At 44.0% G+C, this 22,226-nt stretch overlaps 1 protein-coding gene across 1 annotated transcript; it reads right to left on the reverse strand.

The window, feature by feature from the left end:
* Positions 1-1,297: 1,297 nt before the first annotated feature.
* On the reverse strand, positions 1,298-21,850 carry LOC139574423 (protocadherin-12-like). Its single transcript, XM_071398974.1, has 4 exons — positions 18,784-21,850; positions 16,358-16,449; positions 13,939-14,087; positions 1,298-3,152 (listed from the first exon to the last, which is right to left on the reverse strand). The coding sequence occupies exons 1-4, from the start codon at positions 21,703-21,705 to the stop codon at positions 2,746-2,748; spliced, it is 3,570 nt and encodes a 1,189-aa protein (XP_071255075.1). The 5' UTR covers positions 21,706-21,850; the 3' UTR covers positions 1,298-2,745.
* Positions 21,851-22,226: the final 376 nt, after the last annotated feature.

Raw genomic sequence — 22,226 nt, forward strand, 5'->3', positions numbered from 1 at the left:
TTCTTTCCCTTTACCATGGATCCAGTGTGCTGGGGTTGTAACATTTTGGCTTAATCTTAATTGTACTTGTATTTCCTTGATTCCTCGCGTCCTCTCTACTTGCCTCCTAAAAACACATTGAGGGAGAAGATCTGGGGGGGGGGGTCTAATTAGTTATACCGTTAAGTTGGAAAAGAAAGACAGTGGTTGGATTCGAACCAGGGATGTCGTTGGTCACAGCCCGCATACCTCCCTGATGGTGTTTGTTTTATTTTACTCTCAACTGTCACTGCAATCTCTTCCCATTTAGCCCATTCACATTTTGTCCCGCCCTCAAAACACAGTTGGGTCCTGTTCGACTGATTAGACCATTTGGACAGAGCTTTCAAAGGCTGCCCAATTATTATTTTATTTTTGCCATTTAATTGGTCTTTTGACCAATCACATCAGATCTTTTCACATCAGATCTTTTTCAGAGCTGATCTGAATGGTCAAATCCCAGATTATTAATGACTGGACAGACGAGAAGCATCTGGTACTGGCACACTTGCGTTCACCTGTCCAGTCATGTCTAGTCTGAGGGCTCTATTCAATCCATATTGCGCAAATGTAAAGAGTGTTCCCGCGTGGGCGGAGACAGCATTCACAGTACACACTGCATATGTCGGCTCAATCTGAAATTACCTTTACATTTCAATCGTGCTGTAACGCAGAACTTCCGCAATACGGATTGAATCAAGCCCGTTATTTGTTCAAGGGAGGAATGAAGGATGCACTTTGAAAGAATTCCAATAAGGCCTTGGTATATGAAGAATGAATAAGGAAAACTCCAGCTACTGGCTCATCACGAGCCAATATACAAAAATTACATGGAAAAAGCACCAGAGGTCGTTGTCTTACAAAGATTTTTCATAGAGATGTTCTTTTACAGTGAGTCTCCATGTTCTCACCCAAAGAAAATCACATTTCTCAACATTCAAAACAAAAGTCAAAATCCTCAACATCGTGGAATTTGTAGGATGAAATGAGCATGATGCTGTTTTCAAATCATTTTATTTCAATGTTTTAGAAAATGTTATGTACAAAGTGCTGCTGGTTTGATTTATGGCCCAAAAAATGCCATATTCTCTCAAGCAAAGTTAAAAATTACACCTTTTGTCAAGAAAGTTAATTTATAACACTTTTTACAGCCATTCAAATACCTGAAACCAAATCCTGTGTATGTTTTCTTACACAGACCTAAATAAACAGCATATTTACCTCTGTAAATATGACATTTTTCAGTAGCTAAGGAGTAAATACAAATAGTAATCAACAATCAATTTCAATCAATCAATTTTATTTTATATAGCCCTTCGTACATCAGCTAATATCTCGAAGTGCTGTACAGACACCCAGCCTAAAACCCCAAACAGCTAGTAATGCAGGTGTAGAAGCACAATGGAGACATTTCTCAAAATGGAGGTGAAGGAAATGGCGGCAGACATCCTCAGGAACAGGACATAGTTTTGCTAGTGTTTTCTCTTAAGAAAAGACAAAGAGCCGTTTCCTTCTTGGACTCTTTGCTTGGGTTGCCAAACTCAGCCATTCATACCATGGACAACTCTAACAAAGAATAGCACCATGTTGTTGCTCCCACTGATAAACACTTCTGACCAGAGAGAGAGAGTTAATCAGAATGATACAGAGGAGAATGTGCCACATGAGGGAAACAGTTTACTTGTGTAACATTTATCTCAAGCTAAATGTACACTCTGTGCTATGTAGGGAGTACTGTATAGTACATTGACTGTGTTCCAGCACTGAACAAAGGCCTTAGGTTAACTCCTCTCCCTTTTCTGGCCTTGGCCTGTTCCAGACAGGGAAGCAGTCTGTCTAGGACTAATAGTGTAATTGACCTCTCCTAATGGGAATATGTTAGGAGAAGAGGTTGCTGTTGTAAGCTTGAGCAGTTTGTCATATCTGCAACCACAGCAAAAAGGAAAACACAGTCACCAGTTTGGGGGGATTGTAAGAACATACTGGAAATTCTAAATAGCCCAAACTAACAGGAACCAATCAAATGAAGTTGAGGCAACTGTTTTCAGACCAGGAGTTGGGCCTAAGATAGCCTCTACGAATCCAAGAGTGGACGACTCTCGTCTCTAACATGTAGGCTCCCTTTTTGTGAACAGTCACATCACAAGTCAAGACTCTTGAATAAACTTCATTTGAATGTAATTTACCTGTTGTCTGCTGATTTTGTCCTGATGTAGAAGGTAATCTGAGACTAAATATCCACAGAGTAGTGTTATTAACCCAACTTTCAGTACCTTGGTCTGTATGTTGGTTTGTATTTTCAATGCTGACGAAATCCGCAAGCGACATGCACAATATGTAAAAAATGCCACAGACCAAATGTTGTCCCACGTAATCAGCTGGCAAATTTCACAAGCACTTCAAGCTGCTTTTGAAGTAATGCGCTTTGGTCAACAACATTCAGTTACATTTGGCTAATGTTGACATATTGTGCAGCACGTGAAATGCATCAGGAGATGGAAAATACAAGTGACAGAAACTACCGGCATGGCAAAAAGTTGTGTAAACAACACTTTCCTGTGGATACCCTATCTACACTTCCTACCGCCAAAAGGACCAACAGCACAGACAACCGGCAACGCACGTTTGAATATCATTGTATTCAACATTCTGGCTTGTAGAGACTGTCTTTTTTACAGCAACTTCTTTTAGACTGATTTCCATGAAGTAACCATGTTAAGACAAGGCCTAAGGGAATTCGGCCAAGCAATGAGCCAGAGGGGACGTCTTTTCGGGGTTCCCAGAGTTCCGTGGCGCATTGGCAGCTCCGTCCAGCCCCAGCGAGCGCCGGTAGGCGGCAGACAATCTGTAGAGCACATCTGGCGAGGGGCGTGACTGGGAGTCGCCCTTCTGGGTCAGGAGCATGTTAAACAAGGTGTTGACCTCAGAGAGCAAGGCCCCGCCCAGCGGGCCATCCTTCTCCGGCGTCTTGCCGAAGGTGGAGAAGGAGGAGGAGTCAAGAGTGTCTGGGGAGCAATGGGTGTCGGAGGACGGTGGCCCGTTGGGGACAAAAATGTTCTTGTGGTAGTCTGCAGTGAGGGGGAGGGAGAGGCGGGCCATCCATGCAGGGTCCTCTATGTCAGCAAAGACGTCATCTGATAAGAGACAAGGAAAGAGATGAGAACATGTCGATAAAGTATAAAACTGGCAAAACAGTTAAACAGCATGTATATAAGACAAAGCAACAGCTCTACAGCAATACACCGCTGGATGTGACACAAAGCACCACATGGGTGACCTTTGTTATAGTATTTGTTGTTGTTGGCCAGTGTTGTTGTTTGCGCCTGAGAAAATGCATTTCCTCCTGTGAAAACAACATTAAATGAAATCTGAAGATGGGAGAATGATTATCTTGTATGTTAAAGACAACAAAGAGAAAAATAAGTTAATAAAAATAAGCTTATGGAGGTAAAAGTCCAATCTTGCTGAAAAACAATTTCCTTGGGGGGGGGGGGGGCAGGATGGAGGAAATCACAGGAGGAGTATATTTATCTGGTATTTCCTGTCATCTCCTGGCTATATCTTGAGTTCTACTCAAGTAAAGTGGCCAAGTGGTTTTACACATAATGAGCATGTACAGACTCAGAACGGGTGAAAATCCACTTAAAGCTAAGCCAATCTCTAGAGTTAAGCATTCCAGGCATTGTTGTATAATTTTTATTATGGGGATGTCCATGCCTGATTATCTTGACCAACTTATCTATTTTCTAAGTCTTTTTTTTGGGGGGGGGGGGGGTTAGTTGTAGTATAACTGATCATTTACATTTAAATGGTATGTTGAAAAAAAAAAACATTTCAACTAAATGGATAGAGACTATCGAGAGACATTTTTAAATGGCAAAACACAAGCAACATGCTAAAGGTTACAACTCCAGGAATAAAACATATAAAAACCACCAGTTTGACTGAAAATACACTGCAGAATTCAAAGGCTCATATTGATAAGTGAAACACCGCAATCATAGGCCAGCTGTGCACAATGCCATGAACCAGAGGGCTAGAGAGTTGCTGAATGACTCCTCTTGTTTTGGCCTCCCCAACTCTTTAACTTGATTCTCCTCACTTCAATCTGATTAGGCTCGTGGCCTAGAAAAAGCGCCTGCTGTGGATCACTCACCCTGTGGTCCTCATTAAATCACAACCAGACCTGGTGCACACACACTCAGCAACACACACACACTTGCAGAGAAGTCACTGAATGACCCCAGCAGCTAGCATCTCTCCCCACACACATACATACAGTACACACCCTAATTCTCCCTCTCAAACACACACACACTCATACTCTCTCCCCCCACTGTGACACTGACAGCCCTTGACTTAAATCTCAATCCATAAACTAAACAAATCCTTTTCCCGCTGTGTTTACCCTACACATCAGTGAAGAGTAACCTACACAAATCCCACATGACGTTCAGACGCATCATGTTTCGCCCCAAATCCCTGGAAGATAGTTATCCTCTGCGGTATTTGATTGGAATGTTCAAAGACTGAGCTCCATGTATGTGGGGGTTTTAGAATGAAAGCGAGTAAGCTCCATATATGTGGGGGGGGGGTTTAAACTCTTGAGTTGTTGAACCACACACACAGGTAATCAAACGAAGTGGCCCTGAATCAGTCAACCATCATTACTTCTATGGCCAACTTTTCATGTCTGTCATCTCCTGGAGACCTCAGAAGAGAGCGTTGCTAACAGGGCTAGCATGCATATAAACTGCCAGTAAACTAAAGGGGCAGGCTGGCCCTTGTACACGGTCTGTTGCGACTGCTTGACTTTGACACGGAGGCTGGGGAGGAAGTGTTAGCCCCACAGCAGACCACATCAGAGAGAGAGAGGTTAACTCACAAGCTAACTGCCTGGGTTCAATAAAATGCTGCTTCCTTGTCTGGCCGCTTTCTCTGCAAACACCTCTGTCCCCCCCTCCATCCCCTCTCTCTGTTTCTCTGTCCCTCTTACTGTCTAATTCAGGGGTGGGGTACTAGGACCGCGGATCAATTTCCAAAAAACAAATGGAACTAATTTGGGTCTGAGAGTTAGAACAGTAGAATACACAGGGTGCAATTTTGAAATGTGGTTGTGCATCAGCAGTTTTTCTTTTGTCAGTCACTGACAGTCACTCAATTAGCCCGTCAGCTATCTAAACTTGTAGTAGTCATGGTTGAATTACTGATGTGGGGCCCCAATTGATTTTGTTAGTCACTCTCACTCAAATATCATATTAAAAACTACAAACATTTCTCTCCACCCTATGACAAAATGTGTATAATTGCAGCAAACTTGCTTTAAAACTGCAACATTGTCTCTACACCCCATGGCTACACATTTTGCCATGGGGTGTAGAGAAAATGTTGCAGTTTTAAAGCAAGTTTGCTGCAATTATAAACATTTTGTCATGGGAAGGAGAGAAGTTTTTCCGGTCCACAAAAGGCTAATGCCTACTCTGACTGCTTGTGTGAGTATGAATGTGGGTACGCAGACCCGCGAGCCACTAAGGCCCCTTATGATTTTTTGTGGCCCCCATCAAAGTTGATCATCCCTGGTCTAACCCCTTTTGTTTTTATGCCTGCAAACTCTTCTCCCTCTCCTTATCTCTCTCTCCCCCTCTCTCTACACCCCCCACTCTCTCTATATCCCCTCTTTCTACACCCCCCACTCTCTCTATATCCCCTCTCTCTACACCTCCCCCACTCTCTCTATATCCCCTCTCTTTACACCTCATCCCCCTCTCTCTACACCCCCCACTCTATATCTCATCCACCTCTTTATACACCCCCACTTTATACCTCATTCCGCTCTCTACACCCCCCCACTCTATACCTCATCCCCCTATATCTACACCCTCCACTCTGTGCCTCATCCCTCTCAATTCAATTCAATTCAATTCAAGGGGCTTTATTGGCATGGGAAACATGTGTTAACATTGCCAAAGCAAGTGAGGTAGATATTATACAAAAGTGAAATAAACAATACAAATTAACAGTAAACATTACACATACAGAAGTTTCAAAACAATAAAGACATTGCAAATGTTATATTATATATATACAGTGTTGTAACAATGTACAAATGGTTAAAGCACACAAGTTAAAATAAATAAGCATAAATATGGGTTGCATTTACAATGGTGTTTGTTCTTCACTGGTTGCCCTTTTCTTGTGGCAACAGGTCACAAATCTTGCTGCTGTGATGGCACACTGTGGAATTTCTCCCAGTAGATATGGGAGTTTATCAAAATTTGATTTGTTTTCAAATTCTTTGTGGATCTGTGTAATCTGAGGGAAATATGTCTCTCTAATATGGTCATACATTGGGCAGGAGGTTAGGAAGTGCAGCTCAGTTTCCACCTCATTTTGTGGGCAGTGTGCACATAGCCTGTCTTCTCTTGAGAGCCATGTCTGCCTACGGCGGCCTTTCTCAATAGCAAGGCTATGCTCCCTGAGTCTGTACATAGTCAAAGCTTTCCTTAAGTTTGGGTCAGTCACAGTGGTCAGGTATTCTCTCTCTCAATTCAATTCAATTCAAGGGGCTTTATTGGCATGGGAAACATGTGTTAACATTGCCAAAGCAAGTGAGGTAGATAATATACAAAAGTGAAATAAACAATACAAATTAACAGTAAACATTACACATACAGAAGTTTCAAAGCAAACTCTCTCTCTACACCCCCCACTCTATACCTCATCCACCTCTCTCTACACCCCCCACTCCATATCTCATCCCCCTCTCTACACCCCCACTCCATATCTCATCCCCCTCTCTCTACACCCCCCACTCTATAACTCATCCCACTCTCTCTACACCCCCTACTCTATATCTCATCCCTCTCTCTACACCCCCCACTCCATATCTCATCCCCCTCTCTCTACACCCCCACTCTATATCTCAGCCCCCTCTCTCTACACCCCCCACTCTATATCCATTTCCCTCTCCCACTCCCTTCTTCTCTTTATCTTCCGTGATCCATGGCTCGCCTCCTTGCAAACTTAATTAGACTGAACTCACCAGCAGGGAACCCCTAAATCCTCAGAAAACAATTACCCTCTTATTGGAACCAGAGGAACCCCCACACACCACATCACACAAACAGGTTTGATGTGGAGAACATCCCTTCTGTGGTAGATCGACTACAACCACAACCAAACACCCGCAAATATGAAAGCAGTTTAAAGCATACCGCCAAGCGTTAGATCTACAAACCTATTTAAAGTCAGAGCTCAGCTTTAATAACGGTCATAATCATTGGTTTAGTAAATCTAACAACTCAATTGGTGATATGTGATTCATCTTCTATTGCCTCTAAGACTTTGATTCAACTTAGATTTTCAAGTGAACTGTCCCTTTAATGGGTGATATGGCTACCAAACAAAATAATGCAGATTTGAAAGAAAATAGCAGAGCTCAAGGACAGATAGAGATTGTGAGGCCACATTCTGAACAAGGGATGCTGAAAACACACTGATCTACACACTAGTGGTGCGCGGTTCAGTTGTTTGTTCACCCGTACACAATTGCTAATAACCATCCACAACCGGTCATAACCTATCCACAACCGGTCATAACCCATCCACAACCGGTCATAACCCATCCACAACCGGTCATAACCCATCCACAACCGGTCATAACCTATCCACAACCGGTCATAACCCATCCACAACCGGTCATAACCCATCCACAACCGGTCATAACCCATCCACAACCGGTCATAACCCATCCACAACCGGTTATAACCCATCCACAACCGGTTATAACCCATCCACAACCGGTCATAACCCATCCACAACCGGTCATAACCCATCCACAACCACCTGACTAGACTATATGTGATAAAGGATAAAGTGAAAATCTGAGGCCTGCACCCAACCCTAACCCTCTAATTTGTAAAATGCAGTCAGAAACTGTGGAATTTTTTTTTGTTGTTGCCTTATTTAGATATGTTTCTGCTTATAATTTCTGACATTTTGGTAGGCTATTTGTTAGTCGAGGGTTTGATAGTGAGTTGTTTATCTGAATCAGCTGTGTAGTGCTAGGGCAAAAACCAAAACATGCACCCAAGGGGGGACCCAGGACCGAGTTTGGGAAACCCTGTGTTAGTCAACTTGTCTATAGTTAGAAACATGCAGCTTCTCTTTTGTCATTATATGTTGCAGTAGAAGACTAAATAAACCCTTGCTCAGCAGCATAATGTCATGTAGCTGAAATACTATCAGCTTTTATGATGCTGATAAAGATAGCACCTCTACAGATGGTATCTAACTGCGCATTCACATTCAAGATGCTGAAAGAAAGAAATTATATTTCTCCACTCCTGTTCCCGAGTCAAAATGTTGCCTACATTTGGTGCCTCATTTTACTGCAAGAAATGCTTAGTTCTGCAGGAGTTCATGTTAAATGTCACACTCATTCTATGGAGGGCCTAGCATCCGTGGGTTTTCCTTTTCAATTAAGACCTAGATAACCAGTTGAGGGAAGTTCTTTACTAATTTGTGACCTTAATTCAACAATTAAGAACAAGGCTGGAGCGAAAACATGCAGACACTCTGCCTTCCGTGGAATGAGTTTGACACGTGTTACAGACCTACAGTCTCCAGATTTCAGTTTCCATTTTACCCAGGGGTTTAAAACTTATTCCATAGACAGTCAGGCGAGGGGAATTCCTTACTAATTAATGACCATATTTCATCAATTAAGTGCATGTGAGGAGAGAAAACCCGCAGACACTCGGCCCTCCGTGGAATGAGTTGGACACGTGAGTTAACCTATCTAAACAGTATGCTACAGCAGTGGTTCCCAAATGGTGGGGCGCGTTAGGAGTCGGCAGGGGTGGGGGTGCGGGGCTCGGACTGAGTTTTTAAGGAACTCAGTCTGGCTTTAAATGTACTCTTGAAAGTTGTAATAGTAGAATGCACTAGGTGCAATTTCGAAATTGGGTAGTGCACGTTCAGTTTTCCTCTTGTCATGTCAGTCATTGCATACCTTAGAGAGCTATTTATAACTTGTTAGAAATGTCCAGATCAACTAGCCCATGTCAGCTAACGTTTTTTTATTTAGGTTTTTTAGCCCATAGATATAGTTGTAATTTTTTTGTCACTCAAATATCACATGAATACACATTAGACATAGCAAAATGTATAGAATTGCGAGAAAATATGCTTTTAAACTGCTAAATGTTCTTTACGCCCCATGACAAAATGTGTAGAATTGCAGGAAAGAAGCTTCTTTTTTTTAATGCTAAATTCTCTCCAACAACAAGAGGGGTGTGAACAGATTGTGACATGAACAGTGCTTGTGCCCATAGAAATCTTCTAAGAAGAATGGCGCCGGAGGAGAAGGCTACCGTTTTACAGACTCCTAACCAATTGTGCTATTGTGTGTTTTTTCGCCTTATTTGTAAACTTCTTTTGTACATAATGTTTCTCCCACCGTCTCGTATGACCGAAAAGCGCTTTTGGATATCAGAACAGCGATTACTCACCTCGTACTGGACAAATATTTTTTCTTTAACGAGTCAGACGCGAAGGATTTACTTCAGACACCCGACAAGGCCCAAATCCCGGTCAATCGCATGAAGAAGAGACGGAGATATCGGGGACGTAGGTCGGGGTGCCTTGTAAGGATCCGACGGCGGGTGGGCAATCTGCCTGTACCATCAGTCCTATTAGCCAACGTACAATCATTGGATAACAAAATAGACTAGCTACGATCACAAATATCCTACCAACGAGACATTGAAAATTGTAATATCTTATGTTTCACCGAGTCATGGCTGAACGACGACACGGATTACATACAAAAATAAAATTAAACCATCTAGTGTTCAGCGAAATAACAACACAATGTCAAATACAGGTAGCCTAGTCGAATAATTAACATTCAATCACATTAACCGTTACTCTCTAGCAGGAATTTCATTAATGGTCCGTATGTAGCTAAACATTCCGTTTGCTCTAAAATGGCTAAATGGTTAAAAAAAAAGTAAGGCCCGCGTAGAGACACATACCAGCTCTACTGGTAGTACTGCTACTACCAGCAGTACTACACCTGCACCTGTTGATGACACAAGTTGTTATGCTTCCATGAGCACATCCAACGCTAGCATCAGTAGTTATACATTTGTTGTTAGCCCAGCTAGCATGGACACTGACAGTTATGAATCTGATGAGAACTACATTGATTTGGGGTTCACTTATATTGGGAGTAGTGCCTTTCCTCAGCCACAGTGTGTTATATGTGCAAAAGTACTATCTCACAACTCGATGAAACCTTCACTCTTGCGCAGACATTTAGAAACAAAACAAGCCTATTTGAACATGCCTATTATTTGTTTGTGAGAATTAAGACAACTTTCGAGTAGTAAGATATGTATAAAAGCAACAGATACCATTAATAAGAAGGGGCTAGAAGCGTCTTATATGGTGAGCTACCGAGTGGCTAGGACAGGCAAGCCCCATACTATTGTGGAGGACTTAATTCTTCCTGCTGCCGCGGATATGGCTGGGACAATGCTGGGGGGAAAAGCCCCAAAAAACTATACAGACAGTGCCTTCATCAAACAACACTGTTTCACGACGCATCAGTGACATGGCAGGAGATTTTGAAACAATTACTGCTTCGCATACAAGCCAGTGAATTCTATGCGTTACAGCTGGATGAGTCAACAGACGTGGCGGGCCTGGCACAGCTCCTGGTATATGTCCGTTACGTTTATGGGTGGTCAATTAAGGAATACATTCTCTTCTGCAAACCACTGGAAACCAGGACAACAGGAGAGGATATTTTTAAAGTATTGGACAGCTTTGTGACATCAAATGGACTTTGGTGGTCAAGATGTGTTGATATCTTTAGTGATGGTGCAAAAGCCATGACATGCAAGCAGTTGCTCCTGACGCCACTTGAGTACACTGCAGCATCCACTGAGAGGCTCTTTCTGCCAAGGGAATTCCTGACAGCTTGAAAGACATTTTGGGCACTACAGTGAACATGGTTAACTTTGTTAAAGCAAGGCCCCTGAACTCTCGTGTATTTTCTGCACTCTGCAATGATAAAAGCAGCGACCATGTAACGCTTTTACAACATACAGAAGTGCGCTGGTTATCAAGGGGCAAAGTATTGAATTGAGAGATGAGCTTAACGTTTTCTTTACTGACCATGATTTTCACTTGTCTTGCATGATGATGAGTTTCTCACAGGACTGGCCTATCTGGGTGATGTTTTTTCTCGCCTGAATGACCTGAATCTAGGATTACAAGGACTCTCCGCAACTATATTCAATATGCGGGACAAAATTGAGGCTATGATTAAGAAGTTGGAGCTGGCACTAAGATGCTGGCACTAAGACCGCACTCAATGAGCTGTGTACGGCCATAAGCAAACAGGAAAATGCTCATCCAGAGGCGGCGCTCCTAGTGGCCAGTGAATTTAATGCAGGAAAACTGAAATCAGTCTTACCTCATTTCTACCAAAATGTCACCTATACAACTAGAGGTGAAAAGAACTCTAGATCACCTTTATTCCACTCACACAGATGCATACAAAGCTCTCACTCGCCCTCCATTTGGCAAATCTGTACTTCTGTACTCCATGTTCCCCCCACGACTGCATGGATGCGCACGACTCCAACAGCATTTTAAAAAAAGTTTTCTGAAGACACAACGGTGCTAGGCCTGATCACCAACGATAATGAGATAGCCTACAGGGAGGAGGTCAGAGACCTGGCAGTGTGGTGCCAGGAAAACAACCTCTCCCTCAATGTCTGCAAGACAAAGGAGCTGATCGGAAATAAATAATGTTGACTACAGGAAACGGAGGGTTGAGCACGCCTCCATTCACATCGACGTGGCTGTAGTGGAGCTGGCCGAAAGCTTCAAGTTCCTCTGTGTCGACATCACTAAGGATCTATCATGGTCCAAACTCACCAACATAGTTGTGAAGAGGCACGACAATGATTCTTCTCCCTCAGGAGGCTGAAAAGATTTGGCATAGGCCCTCAGATTCTCAGAAAGTTCTACAGCTGCACCATTGAGAGCATCTTGACTAGCTGCATCACTGCTTGGTATGGAAACTGCTTGGCAGCTGACAGCAAGGTGCTACAGAAGGTAGTTCGGAGGGCTCAGTACATCACTGGGGCTGAGCTCCCTGCCATCCAGGACCTCTATACCAGGTGGTGTCAGAGAAAGACCATAAAAATTGCCAAAGACTTCAACCATACAATTCATAGACTGTTCTCTCTGTTACCGCATGGCAAGCAGTACCGATGAACCAAGTTTGGAACTAACAGGACCCTGAACAGCTTCTACCCGCAAGCCATAAGACTGCCAAATAGTTAGTTAAATAGTTAACCAAATAGCTACCCGGACTCTCTGTATTGACCATTTTTGCACTACATTTTTTTGACTTATCACATACTCTTCTGCTACTGTTTATTATCTGTCACTCTATTCATATGTATATCAAATCAAATTTTATTTGTCACATGGACTGAATACAACAGGTGTAGTAGACCTTACCGTGAAATGCTTACTTACAAGGCCTTAACCAGCAATGCAGTTCAAGAAATAGAGTTAAGAAAATATTGACTAAATAAACAAAAGTTTTAAAAAATTATCAATAAAATCTAAAAGTAACACAAGAAAATGACATAACAGTAACGAGGCTATATACAGGGGGTACCAGTACCGAGTCAATGTGCTGGGGTACAGGTTAGTCAAGGTAATTTGTACATGTAGGTAGAAGTTGACCTAAATTCCCTCGTACCCCTGCACATCGGCTCGGTACTGGTAACCCGTGTATACAGCCAAGTTATCGTTACTTATTGTGTATCTATTTTTACTTATATTATTATGTGTTTTACTTTTCTTTATTTCTCAATTTTCTTTCTCTCTGCATCATTGGGAAGGGCCCCGTAAGTAAGCAGTTCACTACACCTGTTGTTTACGAAGCGATGTGGCAAACAGATTTGATTTGAAACGTCAGAGGTGAGACTATCTGTTCACTGCCTCAGGGCAGAGTGGAGGGTGGTGACAGGGGGGTGTCTGTCTGTCTGTTCTATACAGCTTCAAAAATGGGACTACCATAGCAAAATACAAGAAAGAAAGACTCTCCAGGTGAGAAGACAAAACATCTGAGAAACAGGCGGCTTAAACATAGTCAGGAATCCTCAAAGAACCTGAGCTTCTCACCATTCGCGTGTCTCACAAATATAGTGTGACTTACAATGCTAATGGAGGACCCGTTTGCCTTTGGGTACGGGTGACTCAAGGATTACACACAGACACACACGCAGGTCTTTGTAACACCTCTGTGTGAGATTACTGTACCAGCATAGACTTTAAATTGCTCTCACTGAAGATCAACCGAAAGATAGAAATCCCTGTATTTGCCCGGAGGTCTTAAGTGAGAGAAACTATGGGGTGTGTCTTTGATTTGAAAAGAACAAAGACAGGGCCCCTAGTCAGAACGAGACAATGACCTGAACAATACCTGGAAGGAACTCCACACATATATTTACCGTGTATGTTGGACTATAGAATGTGAACATATTAGTCTGTTCGACCATACAGAGCGCTGCGCTCACTACTGTTTCACATACAGTATATCGCAATGTGAATCTTTACGGCTGAGTGAAAACACCCATTGTTAGTAATTTAAGTCAGCTATGAATTGTCAGAACAGAATGAAGCCCCACAGAGAGCTAGGAATGCAACTAAAAGTATTTTCTCTTTGTTAGTTTTGACCATTATTTGTTTTAAGTTTTCTTCAATGTTATTGTTGTTTGTTGACTATAAAATAGTATAAGTTCTCTTTAGTGGTGAAATGGTATTCTGATGTCTATGGGACAACCTAGTAAAATAAAGGTTTAATTGAAAAATAAGAAAGGTTCTTACCAGGGTTGTTGAGCAGGGTGTTAAGGTCCTCCTCCAGTAGCAGGTCGACAGGGGAGTCTCGGCCCGTGTCCCAGTCCATGTCTCCGGCTTCACTCTCGCCATGGCCACTGTCCTTGGTGCTCTGACAATCAGTGTCCTGAACGCCGGTCCTTCAGGGAAGCAGAGGAAACAGACAGGGGAGTGTCAGGGACAGTGAGGGAGGACATTTTAGAACCAACGTCAGCCATCTTGTGGAACCATCATTATGACTGTCCTGTTAAATTTTCCCAAATTGTGATAGGAGAAAGTTGATTCCATTCTGGAAATATGCTGACCTGAGCTCAGTATAAAAGTTTAAAGGACCAGTGCAGTCAAGACCTTGCTTTTCCTGTGTTTTATATATATTGACACATCAAGAGGTTGGAACAATACTCTGAAAATTGTGATAATGCCCTTTTAGTGTAAGAGCTGTTAATAAAGACTGCCCAAAATGTCTGCCTGTTTAGTGGGATGGAGTTTTGGCCTGCCTTGTGACATCACCAGGGGGTAAATTAGTTAATAACCAATAAGAAAGGTAGTTCCAAATCTCTCTCCTCCCAGACAATCCTAGCAAAACTATTGCTTGAGAAATTGCACTTTGCTAAGAAGCATTTTTTTAAAACAATTTAATAAGGCTGCAGCACTCCACCAATCAGGTGGCCAACTCTTCAGTAAAAGGCACATGACAGCCCGCTTGGAGTTTTCCAAAAAGCTCCTAAAGACTCTCAGACCATGAGAAACAACATTCACTGGTCTGTTGAAACCAAGATTGAACTCTGGCCTGAATGCCAAGCGTCACATCTGGAGGAAACCTGGCAACATCCCTACGGTGAAGCATCGTGATGGCAGCATCATGCTGTAGGGGATGTTGTTCAGCGGCAAGGACTGGGAGACTAGTCAGGATCGAGGGAAAGATGAACGGAGCAAAGTACAGACTGATCCTTGATGAAAACCTGCTCCAGAGTGCTCAGGACCTCAGACTGGGGTGACTCTAAGCACACAGCCAAGACAACGCAAGAGTGGCTTTGGGACAAGTGTCTGAATGTCCTTGAGTGGCCCAGCCAGAGCGCGGACTTGAACCCGATCGAACATCTCTGGGGAGACCTGAAAATATCTGTGTAGTGACGCTCCCCATCCAACCTGAGGAGATTGAGACGGTCTGCAGAGAAGAATAGAAGAAACTCCAAATACAGGTGTTCCAAGCTTGTAGCGTCATATCCAAAAAGACTCCAGGCTCTAATCACTGCCAAAGGTGCTTCAACAAAGTACTGAGTAAAGGGTCTGAATACTTTTGTAAATGTGATATTTCAATTTTTTATCTTTAATAAATTTGCAGACATTTCAAAAAAACTGTTTTTGGTTTGTCATTATGGGGTATTGTGTGTAGATTGATGAGGGCAAAAAACAACTCCATCCATTTTAGAATAAGGCTGTAACGTAACACAATGTGGAAAAAGTCAAGGGGTCTGAATACCCTCCAAATGCACTGTACTTCTAGGTGTTTTAGTGTTTAATGATAAAATACCAGAGACTTGAGGTATAGACTGATAACAGACATTGCTCCCTGTCAGAGACGTTATCTGAGCCAGTCAGAGCCAGACAGACCTGGACCCAAGGGAGATAGCTAGGCCAATCAGGCCAGAGACAGGAAGTCTCACCCAATCAGGTAGACTAATGTACCTCTCAGTGGGGGGGATCAACATCCCACATAGTTGGCCATGATGACACATAAAAACAGATACCCGAGTAGAGGAGAAAAGTCTGCATTGTACCTGTGTCTTGTTTTAAGATGATCTCAATTAAAGAAAATACTATGACAGACTCTTCATTCCTCGTGTTAGCAAAGAAGCCGAACAAGATAGAAACCTCTCACGCCATACTATAGATGATAATAACTTTGTGGTCATTGGATGTGCTGGTTCCTGCCCTAGAGGCATGAGTCAGGGCAGTGAGTCATGCTCTAACATGCCCCCTGACACATTGACTGACTGGCAGACCACCTAGGTCATGAGACACTCTTCCTGTTACTGGCAGACTGAGGGCAGAGGAGGCCTTCTGGTTTATCAGACACAAACCTGAGCTCTATTGCCTAGTTACTGTATATTCATAGGAGCATTTGAAACTATAATTATTTATACGGTGCCTTCGAGCAGAGAAAAAATATCTCAATGGGATCACTTGTACATATAAAGGATACGTATAAATGAAAAAACATAACGTTGTAAATATATACGCTTTTGAGATAAGTGAACATTTTGTGAAGAAATACATAATGAAAATCTCAAATAAATGATGCATTTAGAGGTAGTAGTGATCAACAGCCAAATGGCTCTGAAACAAAGGAGGGATAATTAAAAGGAAAAGGGAAGAAAATCAAAAAAGAAAGAGGAAATGTAGTCACCTGCCAGCGCGATGGGAGTACTTGTTGCCCCGGAAGTTGGGTCTCGGCTGCAGCTGGCCCTGGTGGAGTAGGGAGAGGAGCTGGGAGATCTGCTGTAAATTGGCAGGAGGAGAGAGGGGTTAGGAGACAGTAACCTTGTTTTAAATTTGCAGGAGGAGAGAGGGGTTAGGAGACAGTAACCATGTTTCCAGCCAACCTAAGTCATGCCTTATAAAAAAAAAAATAACACGACAGGTGTGATGGAAAGACTAAGTGTCATCAATGTCAATAGACTTTTTGTTCGCTGGACATGGTGCGCCATTTTTGTGTCTGTAAAACGAATTATGCAACAATTGCAATGGAAAAGCTTTTAAGCGGCGCAAATATTAATAGAATAACCATCATGTCGAAGTAAACTTGTAGTCACAAAATACTATGTTTTGTGGTCCTCCCATGACGACTTTGAAAACCATGCAGCTTATTAGGCTACAGATGAAATAAATAATGCTGGTGAAATGACAATCGGTGCTTGGCTGCTAATTTAGTAATAAAAATTATCTCGCTCTTATCCATAATCGCATCATGTACCGTCTGCACTGTGCCAATCTGCAAGCTGTTGGTGCCAAGACCAGAGTGGGCACATTTGCTCTTTATCAAATACTTTTTGTGCCAAAATTATCGACAAAGATAACAATTGAATGGAAACACATAGAACTTTTTATTCGGTACATGGAAACTTAAGCCCAAAAGTGTTTTTTATGTGCCCTTCATCATCACGCACAGCATTCTAAGCACAAAAGTCAATTTGATGGAAGCGCACCTCTAGTGGGGAAATTCTCAGATTTGAGAATATCCGCATGAAAATATGTCACTAATTGGATGGAAACCAGCTATTGATATTATAACACAGAAGTCAGAATAACAAACTAGTGCTTGGGGAATGTGGTGTATTGAGGCTGTTCGGACAGTTTTATACCAACTGTCTGGGATATCGTTTTACTCCCTGACAAAGGCAATGCCGACAAACGTCAGACTTTTTAATCTACTAAATTGAACAGGATGAAGTGCTGTGGTTCTCATTGTTTGTCTATGTTCATGGTATATGTTGGTTTAACTGTTGCAACATGTGAAAGAAAGGTGACTTTCTGTGGGAGAGGGAATGGGTGTCATTCAATTAGACAATTGGAGCGGTTTGTGCTGGACCGGATGTGCTGCTAACTGTGGCCCCAAGCTCAGAGGAAACAGCTTTCGTGATGTGAAGAGAGGGAAGTGTGTGTGTGTGTGTGTGTGTGTGTGTGTGTGTGTGTGTGTGTGTGTGTGTGTGTGTGTGTGTGTGTGTGTGTGTGTGTGTGTGTGTGTGTGTGTGTGTGTGTGTGTGTGTGTGTGTGTGTGTGTGTGTGTGTGTGTGTGTGTGTGTGTGTGTGTGTGTGTGTGTGCGTGCGTAGGCACATGTATGTGTTGCACACAGAGGGCCGAGGGTGGGCAGGAAAGTGCTTTTACATAAAGGACTATTCTTCTCTGACCAGTTTCCTTCCAGGATGAACCTCCGAAATATGAACGTGTGGAGGAGGAGGACGGGGGGGACTCTAAAGCCAAAGTGCCAAGTGGGGCGAGCGGGCGGGGGTGCAGGAAAGGTGGGTCAAGAATCAGGCCTCTTCCTGCTGTTAAAATGGAATTCACATGAGGCCTTCAGACCTTGCCAGACTCTATGTTATAAGCCCATTGGGTGTTGGCATTGTCGACTGCGTGAATTCTCCATCAATGAGGATGCATCGTTTGACTAGCACAGCACTTCTGTGTTGGAAACCAGACCTTTACAGTTGCTGTTTTTCTTGCTTAAAGTGAGTTCAGAAATTGCAATTTGGGCCATTTGTAACTGACAACTCGAGGTCCTTACATGTCAAGGCAGTATTACCTTACACTACAGACATATCAGAGCTTACTTTGGCTGGGTTTCCCCCTTAGAGAATAAGAGTGGTCTACTGATTCTTCCTGGCATTTGTCCTCCCCTGTATGAATCTGTTATGTGATATTGAGTAAAAGGAGAGATTGCTCGGGGGGCACAGAAGTAGACAGGGTTACAGTGGCTGACACATGAGCACCTGAATAAACTCAATGCTTTGGCTCCAGCATCATCTGTCAGCTGTCCCCTCAGGCTTCCTATATGTAAGCTATACACCAGGCCAAAATAGCAGAGGAGCAGAGGGGGAAAAATATCTGCTTTCAGGACATTCAATTTATATTCCTGTAGGTTACACTTAATTACTTACAGTAATTCTTTAAGTGAAAAAAATAAGGCCTATTTACAAAACAAAAGTCTGTTATTAGTTAGATGTATATACGGTATCATCGAACATAAGAATGATGGAAATCAAGGTAATGCATTGCATGATATATACCAAATGTGCATTCATGTTTGTAGTATTTATAACCAAAATGTTTATTACCTGTACTTCTGGAGAGGCAGCAGACAGCTCGATGGAGTTATCTCCGAAGGCAGCCATGGAGAGACGGACTAAGTTCCTCAGCATCCGTTTGTGGTCTTCAGCATCATGTACACCTCTGGTGTCTGTGTTCTTGGACGTTCTAAGTGTTGCTACCTGGGACACTGGGGAGGATGGTTCTGGCTCTTCAACGTCAGGCCTAGCCTGGATCTCAGAGTTCCCATGTCGCCTCAGGGTGCTGGTCTGAGAGAGTGAGGAGGACAACGAAGGGTTTCTTGCCTTGCGCAGGGTTCGGTAAGGAGTGGTGGGGGTTCGAGGGAGAGTGCCATCCAGCTCGATGCTCCCAGGTTTCCTGAGTGTTCTGGTATGGGAGACTGGCAGCGTTGCGCCCCCATCAGGGTAGGCCTGGGAGTGGACTGTTGGGTACATGGAGGTGGCTATGCTATATTGCATTTCGGTGTGCTGCTCTTCAACCACCAGGGGCATAGGGGAGAGGGGTTGGGCTTCATCCTCGTCTTCCGGAGAGTCCTCCCTTCGTCCCCTCAGGACTGGCACCAGCTGGATGTCCGTCTTCCTGATGTTCTTCTGTGGACGGCGAGGGTGACGCGTGTAGGTGGACTCAGCCATCCTGCAGTTGTAGGCATGGTTGTCTCGTTTCGTGGGGCGACAGAAGGTGGTCACCAGGGCAACAGCCAGGAGAAGCAGGAGGCAGCTGGCCCCAAGGCATATGGCCATCATCATGGTGAAACTCAGATGGCCACGGTTACCAGGGGCTGAGTTCTTCAGATGGTCCTGCAAGTTGACGAAAGTAACCTCCAAGGTGACCTTTGTCACTAGCCTTGGAGAGCCCTTGTCCGATACAGCGATATCCACTTTGAAAGTCTTCCCAATGAGCTCTGTAGCATTGGTCGTGTTAACATACAGTTGTCCGGTAGTGTCGTCGAGTCTGAACAGTCCTGTGGGGTTTCCATCTGTGATCATGTAGCTGAGTCTTCCATTGAGACCAGAGTCTAGATCGTTGGCCTTGATGGTAGTGGCCAGGAATCCTGAAAGTCCATGTTGTGCAGAGCGATCGATCGGAGGATAGGTGGAGCCTTCTTCAGCACCATCCCCTAGCTCTGTCACCATCTCCCCCTTCTCTGCGTTGACAGGGACGCTCACAAAGGCTATGCCTTTCTTTGGCATTGGCTCCTTGATGACGGGGTAGTTATCATTGACATCCTGGATCTCGATGAGTACCGTGGCAGTGCTGGTGAGGGGTGGATGACCATGGTCTATGGCCTCCACAATGAAGGAGTAGGTGGGAGATTCCTCATAGTCCAATGACTGCTGGGCGCTGACTACGCCACTGATGGGGTGGATGGCAAAACATGCCGTGGGAGTTCCCAGTTCATTGGACTCTCGGATGGAGTAGGACACCCTGCCGCTGAGCTCAATGTCCACATCATTAGCTTCTACCTTGAGGACCTGTAGGCCTACGGCATTGTTCTCCTTGAAGGAAGCCCTGTAGTGGGACTTGGAGAACACAGGGGCATTGTCATTCTCATCCAACACATGGACAACTAGGTATCTAACACATGACAGTGGAGGGTCACCGTAATCCTGGGCAAGTAATGTGAGATTATACTCCATGACCTTTTCGCGATCCAGGGTGCCATTGGTTACGATCATGTAGTTGTCGCCATGTATTTTCTTGAGGCGGAAGTGGCCTGATCCGTGCCAGATGTGGGCATGCACATTCCCATTGTCCCCGGAATCTGCATCAGAGACCATCACCAGTGCGAGGAATGTGTCCTCCGGTGCACCCTCTAAAACAGTTGCCACTGGAGAATCAGGAGGTGTCCAAGTCACGTGGATCCTTGGTGCATTATCATTGATGTCCCTCAGCTTGACGTGTAGTTTACAGTGAGAGGGGATGGCATTGGGCCCAAGATCGCGAGCCTGGATGTCCACCTCATAAGAGTGTTTGTCCTCATAGTCCAGTTGGCCTTTTAAGGTCACTGCCCCACTCTGGGGGTGGACACTGAAAAGCTTCTGCACCTCAGGTGGAGCATGTTTGCTTAGAGAGTACTCAACCTCCCCATTGGCCCCTTGATCAGGGTCCGTGGCCTTGAGGTTGATGACGATAGTCCCACGGGCTGTGTCCTCGGTTAGTTCCACGGTGGGGGTGCTATCCTCAAACATGGGGCTGTTATCGTTAGAGTCCAAGACTTTGACTCTGACCAGAGTACTGCCCGACCTGGGAGGGTTCCCCTTATCCCAGGCCACCAGAGTCAGCTCGAAGGAGGACTGCACCTCCCTGTCCAGCTCCTTGATCACCACCAGCTCTGCTTGCTTTGGCCCATCCGCAGTGCTCCTTACATCCAGGGCAAAGTGCTGGTTAACGGACAGTGAGTAGGTCTGCAGTCCATTGGGGCCGGCATCCGGGTCCACGGCTCGGTCCAGGGGAATCCGCATCCGCAACGTGGCCGTCTCAGAGATCTCCAATTCCTGCTTGCCACTGGGGAAGGTGGGGCTGTGGTCATTCAGGTCCATCACCTCCACCCGCACCCTCAGAAAGTGGATAGCACCACCTTTCCTGTAGAGGACACTGAAGGCCAGCTCACACAGGTCCGAGCCTCGACATAGCTCCTCCCGGTCCAGCTGTCCCAGAGTGGAGAGAGTTCCGTCTCTCGCTCCGATGGAGAAAGGCAGGGCTTGACCGTGCTCCACGACCTGGAAATCCTCCAGTACCCCGGTCTCGCCTCTCTGACGCAGGTCATCGACCAGATGGCCGACCCTGGTGCCCACAGGTTGCTCCTCCCAGACTCTGTACATAACAGTTAATGGGGCTGGGTCTGAAGACTGGGCCCCAGAAGCAAGACTCAGAACCAGCAGTAGAGCCAGCAGCATGACTGTGTGAGATATTACTGTCCTGTCCAGCATTTAAAAGGGCATGTCTAACACCCACTATAAACTACTGAGATAAGGTGGTGTAATTGTTTTCCCCTACTCTAAAATGATCTTCTTCAATTTAAATACTGATGACTGATGAAAAAAGTTTAACCTTTTGATAGAAAATATCTCCTTTGAAAATAGCCTGCTACAGTAAAATGTTGATAGTTCAATATCTGAGTTCCAAATCAACAAAACATAGAATTATGTTTTTATCAGTATAAACCATTAATGAAACCGCTCATCCACCCATATTCTTACACTTTTACAGAGCTCTGAATATCAGCACAAAATATACCAACAATTACAGCTCAATCTATCAATGAAACAATCAAATGTATTTCCTAACAAAACAGAATTAAAATCGATATTAAAGATAACCCTACATCCTTTTTATACCAATAACCTTACAACCCTTAAATTGAGTCAGAGAACCAAATCACAAACCCTATAACTATAACTCTTGCCTCCCTCTCTTACACATACATACACTCATAGCTTACTGCATTACT

This window comes from Salvelinus alpinus, chromosome 4, assembly GCF_045679555.1.
Source record: "Salvelinus alpinus chromosome 4, SLU_Salpinus.1, whole genome shotgun sequence".
Lineage (NCBI taxonomy): Eukaryota > Metazoa > Chordata > Actinopteri > Salmoniformes > Salmonidae > Salvelinus > Salvelinus alpinus.

Excerpts from the sequence above, each read along its gene's own strand:
- LOC139574423 (XM_071398974.1), bottom strand. The coding sequence starts at position 21,705 with ATGCTGGACAGGACAGTAATATCTCACACAGTCATGCTGCTGGCTCTA. Across the intron at positions 16,450-18,783 it reads CTGCCTCTCCAGAAGTACAG|CAGATCTCCCAGCTCCTCTC; the intron begins GTAATAAACATT and ends GCCAATTTACAG. Across the intron at positions 3,153-13,938 it reads CACCCTGCTCAACAACCCTG|ATGACGTCTTTGCTGACATA; the intron begins GTAAGAACCTTT and ends GTCTCTTATCAG.